Source organism: Callithrix jacchus, chromosome 2 (assembly GCF_049354715.1).
Source record: "Callithrix jacchus isolate 240 chromosome 2, calJac240_pri, whole genome shotgun sequence".
Classification (NCBI taxonomy): Eukaryota; Metazoa; Chordata; class Mammalia; order Primates; family Cebidae; genus Callithrix; species Callithrix jacchus.
The window spans coordinates 120,375,566-120,394,161 of record NC_133503.1 but is presented as its reverse complement, the minus strand read 5'-3'; the positions used below and the strand labels follow the sequence as shown (position 1 = coordinate 120,394,161).

Sequence of the window (18,596 nt, the reverse complement as noted above, 5' to 3'; positions counted from 1 at the left end):
ATATTAAGAGCTTAAAAAATGTGTTTTTGATTTCTTCCCTGACCCCAACTACCTACCCTAGTCTAAGAGCAGCTAATAGGCACATAACTTCTTCAGAAAGCAGGCTCTATTGGCTTCTAACAAAGGTGAGGGTAAAGATCTTAGCTGACAAATCTCAAGCTCTCAAAGCTCACAAGGAAACCAGAGTAGCAATGCACTAAGAAAGTTTAGCAGGTAACATAATTATCTCCCATCATAAAATGCCACTGCATGATAAGTAGGATTATAAGGACAAATATGACTAATGTCCATCTCCCTCTTTTTTACAAAAAATTCACTGTTCTTCATATATCCACCTATGCTAGCCAATATTTCTTTCCTTTCCACTCTATAGTTACTGATTAAGAATACTGGAAGAAAGAGTAATTCATGTATTACTGTAAGATAAGTCTTCCACAAACATAAAGAGCCCAGATGAGCACTCTTCCCTAACCCACAGTAAGAAACAAAGGTACTAGTGTCCCAAGGAGAAAGTATGTACATTAAGAAAAAAGACAGTATCTCTGTAAAGTGGCAAAAAATAGCTTCGTTGTTCCAATAAAGTCATAGAAGACTAGCAAAACTAGATTTACTTTTACTGTTTTATTCTTCACTTTCCTGGAAATCAATGTATTTCATGGTCAAGACAGAGACAACTCATCAGTAAGTGTGACAAAAAAGTTTTAATTTCAAGGTCTACTTGTTTGCCCTGAATATTATAACTGTGACTATTGAATTTGTATTCAAAATTAAGTTTTACTTTAGTTAACTTGCTGATATCGTTTGTATATTTATCTCCACCCAAATATCATGTTGAATTGTAATCCCCAGTACTGGAGGTGAGGCCTGGTGGGGGGTGATTAGATGTCCTCACAATAGTGAGTTATCAAGAGATCTGATGGTTTAAAAGTGCTTGGCATTTCTGGCACTTGCTCACTCCAGCTTTCGCCATGTGATGTGCCTGCTCCCTCTTTGCCTTCTACTATGATTGTAGGCTTCCTGAGGCCTCCCCAGAAGCAGCTGCTAGCACCACGCTTCCTGTAAAGCCTGCAGAACGATAAGCCAATTAAACACCTTTTCTTTATATAGTCTTGGGTATTTCTTCACAGCAATACAAGAATGACCTAATAATAGACTTACTTTCTAGATAACTGTTTCAAATGTCACTCCTGCTATAGTATTCCCTACTGATCTTGTGTTAAATTTCTAGTGGACAACTCTTAATGTAATACTCTAAAAGGTTCACAACATTTAAAGTGCCTCAAACTATACTGTACTTTAAACTTAAAATTTAAAACAAGAATTCTAAAGATTGCTGAAATAGACAACTCAATTCTCTTCCTGGGAAAGCCCATAACACCAAGTACTAGATTATGAGTGAGGCATTCATTCAGGTACTATTTTTCTATGTTCCATCTTCAAAACCACTTGGTTCCCCCTAACATACACTTCTACAAGGCAGAAGAGCCCACCAATACTTAAAAAGTCTGTCTCTACTCTTTCCTGGCAAATCATACAATGTTCCTTTATATAGGTAAAACATAGCCTTAAATTATTTCTGTGGCTTACAGTTTTCTATTTTCATCACTGTGACATTTAATTTGAGTGATAATTATCTTAACAAATCAAAATTCTAAAATTTAAATCAGTCAAGAAATTAGAGAATTCAAACTGTATTCATTAATTAGTTTAAGAAGGAAATATTCAGAAAAAAAATTAACTTTCAAACTTACATTAATACCAAAAAAGTTAAGAGACATATCGCACAAGGATAAATGGGTCTGTCCGCACAATACTTATTCCCTCTGAACTCAAAGACAGGACTCTTAAAAAAGAAATTAGGCTTATATTGAGTCATCTTGTATTAAAACATAGAATGTCAAAATTTATGAAATGTTAGGTAATTGAAAAATGTGCCACTCTATTGCTATTTGTATTTGAATTTTTGTTTCAGAAACTAGTAAACGTCTAAATGGAAGATTTTAAAAATACACTCTTGAGGGTTAACAGACACTAGGAATAAAAACAAATTTACCAAACTTTAAAATACTAATAAAATAAGCATTTTATTAATGAAAGTCTGGAAAACATGTGCACCAAAATAAAAGTGACTATTAATGTTAAATTCAAAAACCTTCAAAGAACACATATCACATGATTCAATTTTTAAAAACTTTATATAAAAGCTTTATCATAAATACAAAGCTAAACTATCTGAGTACTAACAATACTGTTCATACAAAGAAACTGAACAGTAGTAAAATACAAATACATAAGATACTTATTTTTGGTCCTTTTGGAAAAAGAACTAAGTTGGTTTCTTTTTTTTCACATGGTTCCAGGCACAAAAATAGAATATAAGATGGTAACTGCAACATTCTTAGTGTTTTTCCTTGTAATTCTTTAAATGTCACCAGTCATAATAGCAATGAACTCCTCCTGGTTTACTGTGGTAAGAAAGAAAACGAAACAGTCAGAAATACAAATATTTTATTTTTTCAGAGTCTATGACTACTATTTTATGCTAAGTATTAAAAAAATTTTACATTATGCTAAATTATTACATCAAGACATGGCTTTTTGCTTTTACTTCTTTGTTAGGAAGTGGAATACGTTTATTAAATTTAACTTCTTAAATGCAAAAATATATATGTGACAAACATTATAAATTAGTATTCTATAATATTAACTGGGAAAAAGATAATGTTACCAAAAAATCACAGTCATATTTGTACATACTTGCTAAAACATTTTAAATGCTTGACATTTCAAAGTTCTTTAAACAATCCTCTTTATAATCTTTATTCTACTAGTTCATTTAGCAAATCCTTCCTTCACAAGCTTGAACATATCATGCATGTAAATTAGATTTCTAAAGAATGAAAATACATTAAAATTATAAAAAGTTAAGTTATTATTTTTTGAACTTTTATATACTTAAAAGCCTATGCTAATGAATAATTAAAATTATGTCGCCATATCTAAAATGTATCAATAAAAATGGCAATTTGAAAAGATTACAGATTTAATTTTAATCACCAATGCAATCCAGCAACTATACAGATGTAAATGCAGAAAAAAAATCACGATAAGCACTAATTTTCAGTTTGCCAAAATTATAAATACAATAAGAATCTCCAATTTATAAAACATATTGCTTAAGACAGCAACCTAGAAATAAGAAATCAGATAATCTTATTTAATATAATTTTGAAAACCCAATATATGCACACATATCAATTAATAAAAATGTTTGGAAGATACTTCTGCTAAGTATTCAGTATTTAGCCCTAAGACTTAATACGTACCTAAGCAAGGCACAAGTCATGAATGATAACTTTGATAATGGCAAAAGAAAACTATACTGAGACATAAGATATGGTATCTAGTCATAGCTCTGCACAGAACAGTTCTGCATCTCATTTCCTTTATCCGAAAACACTGAACTATGAGATGATGTTTCAAATTGTTCAATTCTTACTTACCCTAGGTGGTATTATATGAAAATACTCTATTAAATCAAACATTTTTAAGTGGCTAGTGAATGACAACACCATACTAAGTGTTGTATAGTATATCAAAACAGACCATCAGGTTTCCTATTCTGGAATATATTAAAACTGAAATGAGAAAGATATTATATGATATTATAAAATTATTGGTAATTTTCTTAAGTATAACACTGATATCATAGTTATAAAAGACACATCGTTTTCTTAAGTATAACATTGGTATTATAGTTACAAAGTGCAACATTGGTATCATAGTTATGAAAGATGCTAAAACATTAAAGGATCGAGTTTTTTTCTTGTTTTATTATTAAAATTTAATCTATTTATTTATTTAGAGACCATGTTATGAGACTAGCTAATTCTTGTATTTTTGGTAGAGACGAGGTTTCACCATGTTGCCAAGGCTGGTCTTGAATTCCTGGACTCAAGCAATCCATCTGCCTCAGCCTCCCAAAGTACTGGGATTATAGGCATGGGCCATGGTGCCTGACTTAAAGGATCAAGTTCTTGATATATGAAATTTATTTTCAAATGATTGAGAAAAAAATATACACACCATAAATAAAGCAAATCTGGTAATATACTAATTATTGAATTTAGGCAGAAGGTACAATGGTGTTCACTGTACTAGTCTGACAATTTTTCTCTATGTTTGAGAATATTCATAATGAATAGTTAGAAAAAATTAACCAATTAAAAATTGTTGAGGAGATAAAACATGGTCATCAGGAATTAAAAGAATATACACTGTACTGGTTCCAGAAACCATACAGAAAACCAGTTTTGATAACTATGTTAGTCAGGTTTTATACCTGAAACAGAACAAATGTTTATAACAAAAAATACTATTTATAAAAGGGGAGGGCCAGTTGGGGGGCAGGGAGCTGGGGAAGGATAGCCTGGGGAGAAATGCCAAATGTGGGTGAAGGGAAGAAAGGAAGCAAAACACACTGCCATGTGTGTACCTATGCAACTGTCTTGCATGTTCTGCACATGTACCCCAAAACCTAAAATGCAATAAAAAATTTAAAAAAAAATACTATTTATAATTAAAATAAAAACCAGATTGGTGTTGAAAAAGTCCTTCACAATGGTAAAAATAATTACACTAATGAGAAAAATTTAGGTAAAGATAAATCATTACTTGGGCTCTAAAATAAAAATACAGAATTTAGAAAGGAGGTAGAAAGAGAGCCGGGGTGGGGAGAATGCCATCAGAAAGAGAATAGTGTATGCCTCATAGAAATAAGCTACAAATTAGGAAAAATGCACTCTCCAGAAGCTGTCAGAGAACTATGAACCCATGCAATCAGTATTTAACATCCATAAACCACTATGACAGACATGGTAAGAATGTATTACAAAATCTATAATACTCTCAAACTACTTTCAAGAATCTTACAAATTGAAGTAGTGATCTTTAACCTTTCCAGTATCTGAGTATCTTATGAAAGCTATGATCCCTCTCTGTTTCCAATAAATAAAGTTCAAATATATAAAATTATTAATAAATTTAGCCAGTGTGCACCTTCACTGAAGAACCCCCAATTCAGACTGAGTCATATAGATCAAACAGGAAGCAAGAGTATGTTCTTTAGAACTATATTAAGAGGAAGAACATAAAGCAGCCTTAGCATGATTTGATTACAGATCATTTTAACAGTATAACACAACCATGTCAAAATATTCAAAATTCAAGAAGTACTTGTTATTTAAAGATCTAGAACTTTTTCTTGATCTGTAAAATTTCAATACTCAAATTTTAAATTTTAAGCTTCATATAGAAGTTTGAATATCATATAGAAGTTGTGAGAATCACAAAACACTTAATTTTTATATTGTTTATAAATAAAAAACTTTATAAAGCATTTCAAAAGTATTTTAAACTTTAGTCAGCCTTCTGTAACCAAAGGTTCCTCACATCTGCAGATACAACCAACTGCAGGTGAAAATTAAGGGAAACCATACCAAAAAAAATACAAATAAAACAACAAAGCATAACAACTACTTACATAGTATTTACATTATATTAGGTATTATAAGTAATCTAGAGATGATTTAAGGTATACAGGAGGATATGTGCAAGTTATATGCAAATACTATGCCATTTTATATAAGGGACTTGAGCACCATAGATTTTTGGCATCTTAGACAACTTGGAACCAATCTCCTGTGCTTATCAAGGGACAACTGAATTCCATGATTCATACCTAAAAACACAGTATTTAAACTCGAAAAAGTAAAAAGCAGAAAATGGCTAAGGAAATTAAATTAGCTACTCTACTACCAGAGAGGCCTGTAGACAGTTACAAGACAATCTTCTAAACCTTTGTACATTTGGTTTTATAACCTTCTCTATTAACAATCTCTTATATCCAGTTCCTATATCTAATAAATCTACCACAATACCTAGCTCAAAATAAGCATTTGGCAAAACATTTATTGAATCAAAAAAATATGACACTTTGTTTCCTTTTATATTGCCTTCTTTAACAAAATTTTTCATAAATCAACCATTTCATAGAGTAAATCTTATCATAAGTTGCTAACAGTAAGAATTTTAGAGAACTAAGCAGATTAAGTACCTTAGAGACCATCTGGCTTTGAAGGGGAAAAGCAAATCTTGGAATTGGAAGTTCCAACTGAGTATGTTGCTAATACACTGCTTCCTATAATAGCATGTAATGTTTAAAACTCCATAAACATAGTAGTTAATATTTTACTTTATAGCCCAAGAGGCAATATAATATTATATTTAAAAGCACATTCTTTGTCATAACGGAGATTTGATTTTGAGTTCCGGCTCTGCCATGTAGTGCTAGCTTTGTGATAACGTGGGGCAGTTATTAATCTGTCAAAGCTTTAGTTTCCTAATCTATGTGCATCTATTATATGCATATATAGGTATAGTATATCTACTTTACAAAAGTTATTATGGAAATTAAGTGACAATTCACAATGTAACATGCCAAGAAAAGATTCAATATAGTAACTGCTAAATAAATGTTAACAACCATCTTCATTATTTAAAAGATGATCCATTCTGGCTTTTCAAAATGTTCCTTTGAGTTTTTCCAAACGATATGCTATGTTTCATTTTATATATGTTGGCAGGGGAGGGCAGGTGACTCTTTCTGTATCATTATCACAGCTTTATGTCTATCTTGTAATACATCTTATTTACCTTTAACTCCACATTTACCAGGTTTATTATTCTATATACCCAATATTTTTTTAAATTTCATTGCTCTTAGATATTGAAAAGCATGAAAAATTCACAAAGACAGAAGAATACTAAAATCCACAAAAAAGGCAGCAAGGTCTAATCTTTACCAGTTTAACATATAAATAAAGCGGTTTTTATCTCAACAAAACTTAGTTTCCAGCCAAAAGAATCCACATTAGATGAATGAAAGTATCAAAACAAGTTGTTTCTCTAAATACTATAGGCCCTCAATGGAAGTCTCATGATTCATACAGAGAGCATTATGGGAAGCCTTTGAGAAAAAGATGGTATTTAATATGTACCTGAGAGAATGAATCACATTTTAGTAGGCAGAAATTAACAATTAGAGCATTCTAGGATTAAGAAACAGCATGATGAAATGAACAGCAGAAAAATGTGTTTTCAGGAGAGTATTTTGACAAAATGTATACCTACAGGAGGTCAGGGTTAAAGAAGAAAAGTGGAAGAATACACTAGGAAATAAAATTAATTACTTAGAGTGGGACAGATCATAGAAGGCTTTGAGCTTTACTCTGTAGGCAGTGAAGAATTGTTCCAACTGTTTAAACACGGAAATGGCATTATCAAATAGTTTAGGAAAAGAATGAGATCAAGAAACTGAAGAAGAGAGTAGAGACTTTTATATGCCTAAAGGGCAATTAGGACACTGTAAGAGACTTCAAAGTGAAAGCAGAAACCACATCTGCCTTTTTCATTGCGTAGCACCAGTCAACACACAGGACACTGCAGGCAGTAGGCAACCAAGGTAAGAATAAATGAGGCCGTTATAACATTCCTAATTAGATATTAGGGCCTGAACTAGGACAGCCAGAGTGGACAAAGATAAAAACAGATTCAAAATATCTGAAGGATAAAATCAATAGAACTTAGAACTTAATATTAGTTTAGAAGTACATGCAAGTTGAGGGAGGAGCCATTAAAGACTGAAATTTTATTGAAAGGCTGAAATCTTGATGATGTTTCATCTTCAGAGAAAGGCGCAGTACCTTCTTGAAGTGTAATTGGTGTTACAGATCTGCTTCATTCTAAATTGCATATGTGAATTATTTAGACAGAAGGCCTATTACAAGAAGGGGTAAGTTTACAAAAAGTCTTACAAGTCGTTTGGTTTCAGAAAAATGTATTACATATGTAGCAACAGGAATACTTGGAAAATAGATTTTACTTAAAACTTACTTTCTCCATCACCATCTTTGTCAAATTCTTCTATCATAGCTCGAAGTTCTTCATCACTCATGTTTTCACCCAATTCTCTAGCAACGCGTCGCAAATTCCTCAAGCTTATTTTACCTGAATCATCATCATCAAATAGTTTAAATGCCTTGAGTATTTCTTCATGGGGATCTCTTTCCAATATCCAGTCTGTCACTACAGTTTAAAAAAATTTTTTTAATAAACCTGCATAATCACAAAAGCATTCATTTGTGAAATCAACTAAATATTAGATGAGAATTAAAGCTGTGACTTTCAACATTTAGTCTGACAATAAAATGTCAAAACCCTGAGATAAACCTGAAATTAGAAAAACCAAATCCATATTTTAAATTTTAACCTTTTTATTATGAGCAACTTGTCTTATTAAAAAAGTAAGCAAAACTGTATCACAGAGAGGCGAAATAAAAAGGACTACATTTATACCATATTTATTTAAGATCTACTACTATAAAGAATTGTACTAGGCTCAACTGACATCAAGCACACACAGAGTGTGTCACTACTTGCAGAGAGACATACCAACAAAATAATTGGAGCTAACTAAATAAAACCTGCTTGCTGGATAAACGTCATGCTAACACTGATTGTTCCTCAAATTCAATCCAACTTCAAAACAAGAAAAACTGCAAAAGACAAAACGTACTGCCGTCACAGACACAGGCACAATCTCAAGACAGCAGATGAAAATTACACTAATACCTTCATGATTAGAAGAACCTCTTGGTTTTTCAAAATGTGGAAAGTGGTAAATAGGATCAAATCTGATTATAGCAGGAAAGCTCACCTCAAAATCACTTCTGGAAAAAAGGTTTCCTTAAAGCTAACCCATTTTGTTTGTATAAATAACTTTCAGACAACTAACTAAAAATAAATGTAATTTCAAACCTCAGTAGTAATAGTGGTTTTTAATATACTAAATATAATCATATGTGATAACACAGTAATAAGCTTAAGTACTTTCAATTTTACCAGTCTTTAATCAATAGCTGCAATAAAAATTAAAATAAAAATTCTGTGGCATAAAAATTGTAAAGTTACCAGATAAAATTCTAACAATATTCAAATAAATATCTCTGAAGTAATTATATACACTGTCTGCCACTACAAGAAAAGGTATTTATGGCCTTTCCTACGTTATTAAAAATAACTCAGTCCTGTTGAAGGTTACAGAATCATTAAAAAAAAAAAAAAAGCAACTGCTTATAGATGGAAAATACTGGAATGTTTAAGGAACCCAGAAAGAAAAAAATACAATCAAAGTCTCCAACAACTTATTGTTTTGCTGCTGTTTCATCCATATTTGGTTCAATAATCATCTATTCAAATGTCTATTGTATCATCTACACATATTTTCAATAGTTTCCTTTTATCCATTAATTTTATCCAAAAAGGCTTCCAAGTAACTAATTGAAGTATATTACTGTAAGTATGCAAATCATCAAAGCTCATAAATATTCAGTCAAAAAGGAGCTGGCGTATCTACAGCCATAACACCAAAATAAAATACCACACTTAACTCTATGGCACATACTCAACTTATTTTGAATTTAGTCCCAACAAAAAAGCAGGACAAGGAAAAAAAGTGTTAAGAAATTTTCTTCAGCAATTAAATAATTTACATGACAGGTGAACCAAAAAAGCAGCTTGCTGAAAGTATTAATGTACTTAAAGAAGCAACAGGGTGACTGGGGAACAGATGGGGCTCCAAGATGTATAAATTCTTATCCCACTGGTACTTTAATTGTGTTAGTTATTTCAGAGCTATGTGTCTATATATTCTTTTATCAATACTCTTTCTTAAAATGCGGCTTTTCTTGGGAATTATAAATGCTCATCTTTTTGGATAGCAAAACATTACCTAATATATAACTTTATGATGATTCTCCTCCATGCCTTCATGTTCTATTCTTGTTCCACAAAGTAGAATTTAAGAAATATATTTATTTTCAATGAAAATTATTAGTAAACTGACATAGAGGCAGTTAAGGTGGGTTTCATTTATTTCACAAAACTCTACATTTCTGCCCATGTAACTGTATTTTCAAATGATTTTCAACTGTATTTTCAAATTACACATACTATCAGAAATGTACTTCATCAAAATACTTTCTTAGACCTTTCATGTATAAATATAAAAATCACTTAAGAATACAGCAAATCTAAAAACATCACATTAAAAGTAAATTAAAAATCATTATAAGTAATACTAGAAATATGGCTTTAAAACTGTATTTTTCACTGCCTTTTGGAAATTTCTATCCAAACATACCAGTTAGACATGTTGGACTCCAAACTCATTCCACTACCACCATGGTAGCCGTAGCTGCCTCCCCGACCCCTAATGCCACCAAAAAATAACAGCATCATTTACAGCTAGATTCCAGATTTGAAAAGTATAAATCATTTTCAGTCCCATAAATTTAAACAGTGATTAGGTCCTATAGTACTGGGACTATCATTTTTAAATTTTCATTTATTTTTTTGAAACAAGGTCTCACTCTATTGCCCAGGTTGAAGGGTAATGGCGTGATCCAAGCTTACTGCAACCTCAACTCCTGGGCTAAAGCAATCTTCCCACCTCAGCCTCCAAAGCAGCTTGGATTATAGGCATGTGCCATCATGTGTGGCTAATTTTTAAAATTTTTTTTGTAGAAACAGGATCTCACTTTGTTGCCCTGGCTGGTTTCAAACTCTTATGAGCAAGCAATCCTCCCACCCTGACCTCCTAAAGTGCTGTGATTATAGGCATGAGCCACCAAGCCCAGACTCTTTCTTATTCTTAAATGTATTCCTTTTATTTTCATCCTCACCATCCTCAGCATAAAAAATAGCATTTTCTATCTGCAGTCTCTCTTCCTTCCAACTCATCGTCAATAATACTCTCATCAGTATTCTTTCTCAATCATATCATGTCCCCTTCCTTAAAAATTGTCAATGATCCTCCGCTGACTAAAATTCAAAATCTTTACGTTTTACAAGACTTTACCAATCTGGTCCAATCCTACCTTTCCAGTAATTTCCCTATCATCTAGCCCAGAGACTACCTAGTTTCCCAAACATGCTATCCTTCTAGTACCATTCTTTGTTGTTGCTGCTTTCTAAGCCTAGAGTGCTTTTTCTCTACTTCTCCTGGCAATCTTGGAATGAAATCCTACTCACATTTCCAAAGGCCTAAATTTAAAATCTCCTCTGCAAGGTCTTCAATTCCTCTAGATCAGGGATTAACAAATCTTTCCAAAGGCCAGACAGTAAATATTTTAGGCTTTGCAGAGGACCATAAAGTTTCTAACTACCCAATCTGCCATAGTAGCACAAAAGCTGCATAAAAGAATGGGTGTGGTGGTGTATAAGCAGCAGCTGAATTTGGTCCAAAGGCTACAGTTGCTGACTTCTGTCCTAGATAAAATTACAATTCACCACATAGTACTATAGCCTGTTGCCACCTATGTTTACATTGTAAGCTCCCTGAAAGAACATCTTAGTAACTCTTAATTAAGTCTTCTTCCCAATCCCAGTACAGTACCTAACAAAAAATTCAGTGTTAAATAAGCAAAATGAAGACAATAATACAGTATTATTATCTGAAACGGCAGTAATAAGTAGTACATGTCAAAAAGAGCATACAAACGTTTGACTTACGTTGGTCTTAAAGAAAGTCATTCCTAAAGCATCTGTTACTCACTAGTCTCAGGTTGTCTTGACTCTAAACTAAAATTAAATATATTTTAACGCTTTTTTTCAGTAGGAAGAATCTATAGTAGTTAAGTGCCAAATTCATCCAGATATATTTTGGAACAGTATCCTTAGGTAGTTCATAAAACTAGGACTCAAATGTTCTGAATTAGAATCATTTGTCCCAAAGTATAAAACATATTAATCTGTGGTCAGTCATTAATTAAAAATAACAAACAAAAGTGGGAATACATAGTTCTTGACTGACTGATTCCCAAACAGTAATAAACTTTTATTTGACACCTGGTACTTCTCCATAGGTAGCCTTAAAATTGCTAAGATAAGTGTTGACAAAAGGTTAATCTTTGAGTGTCAAAGCTGAAGTTTTGCCCCACCTATTTATTCTACAAGGAATCCAGCATTTCTGCTTTGTTAATAACATAGAACAGATAGGTGTCAGGAAAAAGTGAAGGTGGCATGGGATTCTGGTCCCAAATGCCAATAAAAATCACAACTTTTAAACTGTATTCATTTAAGATAAAATATTTTGTAAAATTATTAATGATGATATAGTGCTTAAAATAGACTTTATGAAAAAGATCAATAAAAAATATACAAAGAGTATATTTTATGTCCCAGTGATACATATGTGATTATTTCAAGCCCCTGAAACAAAGACAATTTTTTTAAAATAATAATAGCAAATGTTTAGTAGCACTTACAACATGCTAGGCCTTTTCTAAGTACTTTACATAACATTAACTTATTTAATCCTCACAAGAATTTTATGAGAGAGTACAATGATCCCTGCTTTATAGTTGAAAATGAAGCACAGAGTATTAAAATGACCAAGTTCCAGAGCTATAAAGTGGCAAAACCAAGGTATGAACCTAGGGAATCTGGTTCCAAGTGCTAAACCACTATACTGTACTAAACATACCTGAATTATAGCTCCTCCCTAATAGTCATTTCCACTGTATACCTTGTTTCTACAAATAAACAATCTAAGGTAAAAACTAGGAATACTGTGATCATAAACCTCAGGAGAGTGTCCGTTCTGAGAGAACAAAAGGTGGCTCTCTCCCTCTCCTCAAATAAGTAATTCTATAAATTAGAGGATAAAAAGAAAATGCTCCCTACATGGACAAGTAGCTTTTCTAAACAGTCATATATTAATTCCGAAGTTGAGTATCTTCTATGTTGTGGTTTTTTCTTTTTCTATTAGGTTTATCATTTCTTCTCCATCTCAACTGCTCTTGACGTGAGCTTTTGGATTTAAAAAAAACCTGACTAATGACATGAATATAAACTTTCTCTGTGTCTACTAAATGCCATTTCTTTTTGCTTCCCATATTGCTTCTTGATGAATATTTAAAATAAGTAGTTTGTGTACGTAACAGTTTCCAAATTTTTTAAATATCTTAAAATATTTATATGATGTGCTTATATCACGACCCACTGGTTGAGAAAAAAAATAATAGAAATAAAACTGAATATTTATACATTTTGTAGATAATATTCTGGGCTATATGTATTTAGGTCATAATAGCAAAGTCCTTGCCTTCCAGAATCTTCTATTTTGAAAAAAACCTAGTCTATATATGCTAAAAATAATTTACTAAAATCAACTATATAAAAATTTAACCATATTAAGCCTATGACGCATTATCTTCAGTTGGTGGTTCTAGGATGTTTTCTCCTGCTTCCGGTATGCCCACTGCCTCCTTTACTACAACCCTTTCCCCAATCCTAACTCTAAATAGATAGCTTTTTCCACTGAGATAAAGGTTATCCAGAGGATGTAGCCTCTTATCAACTTTGTCAACCTGAAGTCATGAATTTCATCTACAGCTAAAGATACCAACTACCAGTTCCCCCTTGTCCCACTTAGCCAACAAAAATCACATACCAGAAAGATCTTGGGAAACATCTTCCAAATAGCAGGATATCAAATTTTCTGTTTTACTAAATAAAAATAATTTTTTGATCACCCTTCGAGTTTTATCACATAATATAAATACACATAACTTGGAAAAGCATCTTTCCATAAACAGCTACACAATAGTTCCCTGGTTAGAATATTCAGAACAAAACAAAACTACGAATCTCAGAGCAAAGCCATAAATATTTCTCTGAAAATAAAAGTTAAAAACAAACAAACAAAACTGAGTAAGAGTCACATTATACACCAGTGTTCTATAAGAAAATTCCATAACCTAGAGAATTTAAAATAAAAAAACTGATATTAATCAGACAATTTCCTAACAGCTGCTGATTACAAAGACTATTAAAATACACACCAACTTCATTAAAATCTTCAAAGGTGATTTTCCCTGTGGCTTCTCTGTCATAATCTTTAAGAATCTTCAGTACATCAGCTTTTTTTACATCAAACCCCAAGGCTCTCATTGCCACCTTTTGGATTAAAAGGGAAAAGCAAATTATGAAGCATTCTTTACTAAAAAATTTCTAATTCTTAAGTTTTTACATCTTAAGAGATAACACCAAATCAGTAAAATATAACTCTTTTGTATCTTTTATCTCTCTAAAATAGCAAAGTAACAGTGTAATTGTTCTTCAGTATTGAAATTGTTTTTTCATTTATAAATTGCATTTTTATATGACAAAGTAACAAGTGTTTACAAATTTTACTATATAAAATGCACTAACATACTGCACAGATAATTTGATTGTTATTTGTTCTCAAGGGATTAACAACCAAAATGAGAAGGCATGGCATAAATATTAAACAGTTATATGACAGAAGAGATAAAATATTAAAATAAGAATTATCACCAGTCTCTCCATGATTAGTTATCATGTAAATGTTAGGGCTAAGGACCCTGAGTTTAGAGGGGAAAAAGAGAGATTTTGTTGCTAGTAACAAGGAAGGAGACATATTACTGATTACAGAAGTCTTATTTGGAAAGATTCAAGTTGTTCCTTGAATGATAGATGAAGAGGAGCACTAGGGCATTTGGGAAGGATGACTGGTATTAAAAGGGATACTGAAATGAAGGTTTGAAGGACAGTGAACAGAGCAGTTTACATTACCTGAATTAGAAGAGTTCAGGTGGAAGAAAGCAATTAGCTAATGAAAAAAAGGAGTTGGTGGCAAAAGTGTAGAGAACATTCAATAGAAAGCAAAGAAATCTGAACTTTAAGTAGTGTGTAATGAAAAGTCATTAATAGTAAAGATTTATGAGCAATGAACAATTTATGAGCAATGGTGAAAGAATTTTTAAACTATCTAAATTCAATGGTAGTATACAAGGTGAACTAGAGGTAGAGAAATCATTTAGGAAGCTCCAGGTATAAAATAAGGTCCCAAACCAAGAGAGTCAATGGTTACAAATGGAACAGACATTACTACACTATAAAGGAAGAATTGATCAAATCTGGGTAACCCCCCCTCAAAAAAAAAACAGTGTGAAAAGAGAACTGAGGAGGACCACAAGATTTAGAAAGCTAGACTCATAGGCCTATTAACTGCTTTTAGATATTCTATCCTGTCACTGCATAGTTCCTACCCCCTACTTGGAATTCTTATGCTTAAAAATCCCTTGCAAAATTAGAAAAATTAAAACACATACTTATATTCACCTATCCATTAAGGCTATTAAAAATCTGAAAATGCTATCTTTCCCACTGTGCTAAAAGTCCCATTCTACCCTAAACCCAAATCTCTCCCTATACCTCGACAAATATAATTTACAAATCTCTCCCCACATCTTGACATTTTAGGTATTAAAGTTGACATTTTACCCATCAGCATGTGTCAACATCAAACAGCACTTAAATTTGCACCAGAGAAAGTGGATTGAGACTATGTTACTAACAAATCCAATTTTTAAGATTAAGAGACAACACTCCCTCAATCTGAATACAGTGAGTCACCAAGAAACAAAACAAAAACAAAAACAAAACAGTGAAAAGAATATGGTAAGAATAGTTTAAATTCCAGTTTGAAATCCTTTAATTATGTCAGTGAAAAATAAGCACCTTCCCTAGGAATATATTTTTACATTTAAAATACTATTCATTTTATCATGTGAAAAAGACTTTCTAAAAACTGTTAGGGGTTCTGTTCAGTTTTATTATAGCAACTAACTAGGAATGCTTAAAATGCCTTCATAGTTCCAAACCAGTTTAGTCAAAATAATTATTTAGAAATGCAATGTAAAGCAACTGTCAAAATGCAAATCATTTTAACATAAAAACAAATATTTTAAAGTATACCATTACCTTTAATTCATGGTAATCTATTGCTTCATCTTTGTCTGTATCAAATAGTTCAAAAGCATCTTTAATTTCTTGTTTCTGTTCCTCAGACAATTCTCGTCTTTTTTTCCTCTTTGTTTTATCTACTACAAGCTCGCTTCTATGAAATGGAAAGAAAAAAATCCTTAAATTAAAGGAGAATTAAAGTCTACTTTAATTCTCTTTGCTAACAGAAATTAGCCAATAATTATTTTCTAAATTTTAAAAAAGAAAGTACTTTGGAGAAAGATAGGGAAACTTTCCCTTTATGAGTCAATGCCCTGTTTACTCCATAATCTAAATTGCTATAAATCTGAACTTCCCAAAACTAAAGATTGTTAAAGATTAGTAAAATAAATGAGGACCATACTTTTCCTTTTCCCAGCTTTTTATTTATTCCCACTAATGTTACTGTGGAAAAAACAAGAACTGTGAATAAGTAACATTGCTTTTATATCTGAAACTCCAACCAACTCTAACCAAAAAACAAAATACTCACATTATTCTAAGACTGTTAAAGAAAAATAACTCCAAACGAAACCAAAATTCATAGTTGACAGTCACTATATGTCGGTTTACTTTTGATAGCTCTTATAATTAAGTTCGTAAAAGTACTACAAAAACATACAACCGAATTAACTTAGTATTTTAGCATTGTTGGTTAAAAATGTTTTTAGATTACACCTTTCTAACAGTTTGGCAATTTGTCATTTCCTCCATCAATATTAACAAATCATTCAAAATATTAATGAGTCTAAACATGACAAATATTAGATGCCAAAAAAATACAATATTTGTGCTTCATTCTATATAAAAATGTGAAGAGTCTTGTCTCACTTAACATGTAAACTGGAGGTTAAACTTCTCATAAACAAACTCTGGAAAGCCTTAAAGAAAAAAAGTAATTTTTTTAAAGCCAGAAATATTTTCCTTTAAGAGTTGCCCATCTAAACATGCTCCAAATTTTCACAGGGGGATGCAACACTGGTATAAGAACAAGTTTGAAACCTATAATTCGATAACACATTATCATGTAAAAACCAGTTGACTCTATTTAAAACACGTATCTAGCTGCATTTGAAAGTCATTTTGGTCTCTGAAAGCTAGGAAAAAAAAAAAAAAAAAGGCCAGGAAGTGACCAGTAGGTGCAGTATGACAAAGCTGATGAAGCTTCCTTTCATGAAACCTGACTTGACACAAATTTGGGTATTCCTGGGGTCAGTCTTTTCCTTCCTGAGACTTCTAGAGGCCAAGTCCAGAACCGACCCACCCCCTGACCCCATTCAAGGGTACGATTATCCCTTAGCAGAACATGGAACATTTTTATTGTCCTAAGTATATAGTTTTACGGTACAACTTCTACAAAGGGTGAGAGGGCAACATACAGAGGGTTAGAGGTTAGAACTGAAAGGCAAAGAAATGCAAGAAGCTGAGGAAATCCAAGTGACAGTTTGCCAATTAAATTCACTAAAATGGGTCTCCAACTACACCATAAGGCAACGCCCTGAGAAATGAGGAAGAAGGAGTTTTGTGTTATTGCCAAAATTTATAGGTGGGTGATTTGCATTAGCAGCGAAGCAGCCGAGGCGGGGCCCTGGCCAGCTACACGAATTGAATGAAGGGATGTTCCGCGGCCTGGTATCTCACAGAAACGAGTAAAAGCCTCGCGATATTTCATTCCCTCCGCGCTCGCAACTAAGCCCATCTTTTTGGCAGTCCAAAGCCCTACGCGCTGACAGAAATAACTTCCTCAGTAGAAACGCACTGGACTCGATCCCTGCAAGGCACCAGGGCCCAGAGGGTGACTGGTCCGGGTAAGCTACCCTAGGCTCCTTTCCCGCGTCCCGAAACTGCATCCCCTACTTCGCCTCGGCCCCAAACGGCCTCCCTTCCACACCCTCCCTGCGTCCCGCTCCGGGGTGTGGAGAACACTGCCGCCTCCTTATTACCGACCTCAGAGCTAAACTCATTATCTCTTCGGACAGAGACGTTCCTCTCAAGAACGATTTTAACCCCCTACCCAAGACAGCAAGACTTTCACAGCCGTTCAACAGACACGAACGACCTTAGCGGCCTAAGGGACCTCCCACAACATAGACACTTTTGAGCTGGATTGGTTGAAAAATCTCCACGGTTCTGCCTATTCGGGCGGAAGCTTCACAATTCTCTGTTTTCATTGGGTACGTTTTACGTCAATCAGAGAAAAATGTTTCTGTCCTTCACCCACCCATTTCTCGGGCTGCTCTCGCCCTTCGGATTGGCTCGATGCCTTTTTCCCCGAATCCTTTGCGGGTCCGGCCTCTGATCCCTGCTGGATGTGCCCGCGGTGGGTGGGTGCTAGTCGTGTCTTGCTTGAAGCCCTGAGGTCTGTGGGGCCGACGTTCGGAAACTGGACACACAGCTCCGACGGAGGGAAGGGAAGGGACACGCTGCAGGCCACCCTCCGGCTAGGAGGGAGTAGCTGAGGAACAAGATCTGCGAAACTTGGCTCTGCTCTGTTCTAAAACTTTGGATGACCTCAGTACCTGGGGAAAGTGTTTAAAATGCAGATTTAAATGCCCCTTTCCCCATTCTAATTTCAGTAGGTATGAATCTTCGTTTTTACCCCTCACAAGCCTTCCAGGTGATTCTGAGGCAGGTACTGTGACTATACTTGGATTATCACAGGGTTA

At 33.4% G+C, this 18,596-nt stretch overlaps 1 protein-coding gene across 1 annotated transcript; it reads right to left on the bottom strand.

The window, feature by feature from the left end:
* Positions 1-2,058: 2,058 nt before the first annotated feature.
* Positions 2,059-17,990, bottom strand: CETN3 (centrin 3). Its single transcript, XM_002744772.5, has 5 exons — positions 17,878-17,990; positions 15,910-16,045; positions 13,965-14,079; positions 7,954-8,145; positions 2,059-2,465 (listed from the first exon to the last, which is right to left on the bottom strand). Exons 1-5 carry the CDS (start codon positions 17,892-17,894, stop codon positions 2,422-2,424), a joined length of 504 nt encoding a protein of 167 aa, XP_002744818.1. The 5' UTR covers positions 17,895-17,990; the 3' UTR covers positions 2,059-2,421.
* Positions 17,991-18,596: the final 606 nt, after the last annotated feature.

Bases quoted from the DNA above. Each gene is read 5' to 3' on its own strand.
- CETN3 (XM_002744772.5), bottom strand. The intron at 14,080-15,909 runs GTAATGGTATAC...TTAATCCAAAAG, and splicing joins TAGATTACCATGAATTAAAG to GTGGCAATGAGAGCCTTGGG. The intron at 8,146-13,964 runs GTGTGTATTTTA...TTTAAACTGTAG, and splicing joins TGAAGATTTTAATGAAGTTG to TGACAGACTGGATATTGGAA.